The following is a 5920-nucleotide window of genomic DNA, read 5'->3' as shown; positions in this document are numbered from 1 at the left end:
ATCACTATTATCTTATTTACTAGCATCAAAAGTGTCATTCAGATCTTGTTCTCAGTTGGGCCTTCCAGAGAACAGTGAGTGCCAATCCAATGATACGGTCTAAGTATCCATTTATGAATCAACTGTCACGCGAGCACTGGTTTTGGTGGCCTCTTTTGACACATTGTAGAAAGAAGAGATGCAATCTCTCAGCTTTCGGCATACGTCTGAACGACTTGGTTTACGTGACGGAATAAACAACATTGTTGATGCAGCAAACATCACGTGCAACAGGCCAGTGTTGCCTTGGCATTTAACTCGTAAATATCGCCATCACAGCAGTCCATGTCATACGGTGTTGAGATAAACAATTACGATCAGCGAGGAGATGAAGGAAAGAGCTCTGAAGACCAACCATCGTAATTGTTTCAACGCGTTGACGGTTTGCGCGGTAATCATGGATAGTATGCCAATTCAGAAGAATGATTTTGGATACATGGAGATATCATTCCGACAGATACTTCTGCGTCAATCTTATACAATTATACCCACACACTTTATTCACTGCTTAAGATGATTGAAAGCGCGCCATCTTAAGAGAAAAATGCATCGAGTGACATTGCGGAAGGTTATGCTCCAGCACTGAAAAGAACTCGGCCAAAATACACATTTTTCTAATTCTCAGGGCAGGAGAAAATTCCGTAACTGACTTTCCAATTGAATTGAGAGAAATACACATATCTGCCCCGAGTGAAAAGATTAATGGGCATATGGTGTTAGACATACAAAACTCCAAGACCAGTAAGTAGTGAAACTATCACTCCGGGAAACAAATTTGTAGTCCGCTCACTATTTCCTCAAAAAACGTCTAAAATTGAGGAAGACATCAAACAATTCAGGTCCTTACCAGGTAATCCAAATCTGCCTGAAGTAACCTTTTGTTCCGTTGGGGTCAACTTGTTCTGCAGAATGACGTGGAAAGAAGATTAAGCACCTACTATACGGCTTATACTTATGATAATGTTACACAATTATCAAACGGGACGCGCCCATTCCAGGGTGTATGGAGGTCTCCTGTAGTCTCTCTATAAGGGGTGGTGTGGTCCGACATCAGGATTCGAGCATTACTCCGTATGCATTGGTTAACAGTTCCAGATTCACTGAGACTTTAAAAAAGGTCGTGGAGCGGTAGGCACCATTTTCCATTTGTTTGGCGCTGATAGGTACTTCGGTTTTGGAAACGGACATGCCTTCTCTAGTTTGTAACAATTTTCAGTTGACAGTTTGTTTTCCCTGTATATCTGATTGTAGCATTTCAAAACGTAACTGTGTGTACGTAGTCAGTTTGATTTGTTCAAGTAATTGTTGGGTTGTATCAAGTATCCATTATTAGTACAATCATTTTGAGAACTGCATGCGTGTCAAATTCTGAGGAAACCGCACAAAGAAAATGGACAATTTGGGAAATTCTCGAACCTGGATTTTCCGCACACGCTCCTAATAAAATATCTTGAGTGTTACAGACTTGATATGAATAATCCTCCATAAATCTTAAATTTTCAGCAGAACGCACTACAACAGCCCTGCTGCTCTTCGTTTTCTGTCCAATAATGGTACGAAGAGAAACCAATATGCTGTCCAGAATATGTCGCTTACGATATGAATTCACCTGATAACCTTTTTGTTTAGATCAGCACTTCGCATACTCAAGATCATGTGTAGAGCATATGTTACAAAGCGAGCTTTTGAAATGTTAACTGAAAATCCTTGTCTCAATCTTATCGCAACAGACTCATTCGGTCCAGTGGTTTGCTACGCCAAGCAATGTCGAAACTCAAAACTCTCCCCCAGAAATTCCACGAAGAGACGTCACCAGTCCAAATAACCCACGATAGCATTTTCCCGGAAAATACAAACCATCTTGCTTTATAAAGGCAAACCATCCCATTATTTTACGTTGTTTTCTGTTTAGGGTTTTTGGGGAACAACTGACAAGGGTTCTTACTCGTTTCTTAAACAGGCAGTTGTGGCACACCACACTTTCACAAATTCTGCACTGCTGCGACGGTGTAAAACTTATCGAAAATCAGAACACCTTACAGGGATCAATTAAAATTCATTGAAAACATTCTTTTTCCAGCTGACCAGACAGTAAAATCAGGTGACCCAAATGTATCATATTGCGCATGGTGAGGTTTTGCAATGAATGATCGGCAGTTCTACAGGAACCCTGGCTCACTTCAATTAGTTAGTTCTATCAATGACCCCGACGATTTTCATTGAAGGCAAACTGTGGAAGTTACAGCATCCATTTATCTGCCGTGGTTAAATTCAGTACGAAAGATGTACCCATGGAGAAAAGTAGTATTTAAATTAAAGTTAGTCTTTTTCCCATTTCTGGTCGTTCGTCTGTAAAGACTTCCTTTGGATCATATAATGTCGTCAAATTTTGAAACAAAATTTCATTCGTCCAAAGTAAATATATAAAATCCTTTGTCTTTTTTTCAATGTCATGGTGTTTTTGCCATCTTCCACCTTCTGTGTTGCTTTCAGATGACATGCTTCAGTGCGCACCTGTAATTATTGTAGAATAAAAAGGATTGTTCACATCTATCAGTTTTGCTTTGAACTTATTCACTTTTGCGGAGGGTGTGAATTTTTAGCCCCGATTTGCTCGGAAATGATCTGAAGTTAGCCCCACCGTTTTCCCGGTCTACTTTTTCCCGAGCATATTAGAGTTCCGCTCATTACAGTAAAGCTTCAAGCTGCATGCTTACGAGCGCATTTGGCTATGGTGCTGCAGAATTTAGTAAATTTGGTCATGAGATATCAAATCAAACAGAAACCGCCCTCGGAGATTTGTTGGCTTCCTCCACAGACGCAGTAGAGGTGAAGATTTCAAGATACGACTGAGATAATTGCGTTAGATTGCCTATGTGTCATAAAACCTCATTAAGGGTTTCCCTTGCATTTTCACGCCAAATAGGATGCAAACGGTTGAAGTCCCGAAATGTATGGGCTTAAGTTTCAGTACCGGGAATTTATGTTACTTTGGTCGATTTGAGGAGCGCAAATAGACCAACACAATTGCAAGGTGGTCATTTTAAACCCTATCTGTAATAGACGTGCGAAAGGCAGCAAGACATGACAGAAATTGCATAAACAGGTCCAAATGACTCATTAGTTATTTAGTCGAAGGACTTCAACGACAAACGATCAGCCGCAATTTTTGACGTCCCCCCGGTTTAGCCGGAAGCATTGCTTTTTTGTAAAGCACTTCTAAGGTGTAGAAGAATACTGTGAAAAATGCGGGATAAACAAATGCGTTCTAGGTTGCTTAACACTAGTTATATTATAGAAATATCAATAACTGTGGACTGCATATCTTTTCAAAATTTGTAGACACCATTAAATTCAACATATCTCAAACAGTTACCCACGGTGTGTTCTCGCATCTGGTTTGTTGTGGATAAAAGTAATTGCTCCAAAATTTTCCGCCACACGGAGATTCTTACATTTATATGTGTTGTGATTAAAACTGAAAGACTTGGTACACCTGTCTTTGAATCTCAACGGGGCACTGTACGTTGATACGCATACAAATATGGTAAAATAGCGATCTATTTTTTAGATTCAGATGAATGTGTTGCATGATTCCAGGTTTTCCGTCGAAATATGCAAAATAAATGATTGAATCCTCGTCGAATATCACGAAGGGAATAGGCATAGATAAATGGGTTAATACTGGAGTTTACGTAACCAAGCCACGTGAGAAGTGGGAACAAAATAGATTCATGTGACTGAGTCCAAGATGGTTGGATGCTTTTAAGTGTATTATACACAAAAAACGGCAGCCAGCAAACGATGAACACACCCATAATAATACCCAAAGTCTTGGCTGCACGCTTCTCCTGCAGAAAACGATTGATACGTTTTTTGAAGCTAAACAACCTGGGTCTCCTATCACTGTGCAAGATTTCATCGTCACTGCAGTCTTCAGGATTGAGACTACCGCGGCATCGAAACACAAAGGACGCACAACCACAGCACGTTTGACAGTCACACCGACAGCCCGAACGTTTCTCCAATTTGTGGCTACTGTTCTTTAGTTTGACAAACCTGACGTGCTTCATAACAGATATTGGCCTTTCACAAGAATCAGTGCGGACCTGTGGTGAAGCCAAAGCGATTTCCTCACAAGCCGCTCTGTCCGACGAACAAACGTCGGAATAAGAGTTTGACCCCACCGGACGTGGTTCAGCAACTTCTCCGCTGGACGTTTTGGCTGCAGCGTTCGATAACCACATGCTAGTTGTGGGTTTCTTAACGGGTTTACAACTTCCACCTCGATGAACGCGGATAATCAAATCACCATTATTGAGTATTTTTACCCCACGTTCCAGTGATTTGAGTACTTTTGTAGCCGATCTGTAGATGCGCCAGTAAACCACAATCATCACGACGAGGGGAATGTGAAAAGAGACACACGAAGATAGGAACAGATAAAGCTGGTTGTCGGGAAATACACAGTCTGTTGTTGATACCTTGGGCAAGCATTCCAGTTCCACGGCTGTAGAATTGAGGGGACTGTTCGTTGCCTTCATTTTGTCACTAAGCGAAGCTCTCCACCAGACAATGGCTGGGAACGAGATAAGTGCAGAACAGATCCATGCACTGGCGATCATGATGATTGATCGTGAATGGGTCACCCTTGTCTGGTAGCTAACAGGATCGGAGACTGCAATATATCGCTCTACAGAAATAACACATAGATTGAGTATAGATGCGGTGCAGCTCAACACATCGAAAGCATGCCATGTGTCACACCATCCTTGGCCATAAGGCCACAGTTCGAAAGTTGAATCATGGTTCATATTTTGAGTGTATTCGTCCACATAACGCTGCCGCCAATATTCCACGATTGAGAAGGGCATAACCACCGTACCCAAAAGTAGGTCTGCGGCGGCTAGGGAGAAAATAAAACAATTTGTCACACTTTGTCGCAGGCGCGGCTCAAGGAGAATCGCTATCATAACCAATAGATTTCCGCCGATTGTTACACTGGTTAAGACACTCAACACAGCCACAACAATTTTATGCGTGAGACCTAATTCCAAAAGTGGGTTCATCGCTTCACATTTGACTGCAACGTATTTTCATGGTCAATGTGAACGAAACGCGCACAACCACCTCAGATAACCGCCTGAACGAGACCAGACGCATGGATAAAACTTACCTCTCCGTAAAATATAATTGGTCAGGGTAACTACCCAATAAAAATTTAGCTCCTAATATCGCGGCCAATAACTGAATGGTTCGTGTGGAAATCTACGCATAATTGATTGTAGTGAAATTCGGCTGAAATTTGTACCTATTGGTACATTTGATTCCTTCGACAAAGAGTGATTCGGTGTGCAGTTGAGAATCAAAATATGCTCACGTTATTAGAGCACTTTTGCGAAAGTGTCAGTAGTTGAAGCACAATTGTTTTTTTTAAAAGCTGAATTTGAAAAACACCGTGACATGTGAGTGTATACTTTGCAAATCGCAAATTTAGTAAACATTTGCAATGTTTGGCGAGGCATAAAACAAGTGAAGGTACCTTTACACATCAAAAGCTAATACCTATTTGTCGTATTTTTTGGTGCGTGAACATTTCTTAGCCTTCAAAATGTCCAAAAGAAACATTGTTTACATCGCCGTTTTCTTTATGCATGGATTGATTCTGTCAATAACACGATTCCTTCGACCGGAAGCAGGGTTGCGTGCATTCAAAAGTGATCCAAATGATCCCATTGATTAAAATTTTGTTTTTTCTTAATGAAGCGATAAAACCGTACCTTAATGCTCTCTTATGAATAATGAATCTTTCAGAGAAGGGATTAACTAGCTCTTGATTGTTGGTTTCAGAGATTAATAAATGTGCCTGTTTTATGGTGTG

The 5920-nt window shown here is 40.9% G+C and overlaps 1 protein-coding gene across 1 annotated transcript; it reads right to left on the bottom strand.

Annotated features, from left to right (window-relative positions):
- Window positions 1–3599: 3599 nt before the first annotated feature.
- On the bottom strand, window positions 3600–5108 carry T265_09662 (hypothetical protein; the record flags this gene model as incomplete). Its single annotated transcript, XM_009175812.1, has 1 exon — window positions 3600–5108. One exon carries the CDS (start codon window positions 5106–5108, stop codon window positions 3600–3602), a length of 1509 nt encoding a protein of 502 aa, XP_009174076.1.
- Window positions 5109–5920: the final 812 nt, after the last annotated feature.

This window comes from Opisthorchis viverrini (assembly GCF_000715545.1).
Source record: "Opisthorchis viverrini unplaced genomic scaffold opera_v5_295, whole genome shotgun sequence".
NCBI classification, from domain to species: domain Eukaryota; kingdom Metazoa; phylum Platyhelminthes; class Trematoda; order Opisthorchiida; family Opisthorchiidae; genus Opisthorchis; species Opisthorchis viverrini.
This window is presented reverse-complemented; position numbering and strand designations above follow the sequence as displayed.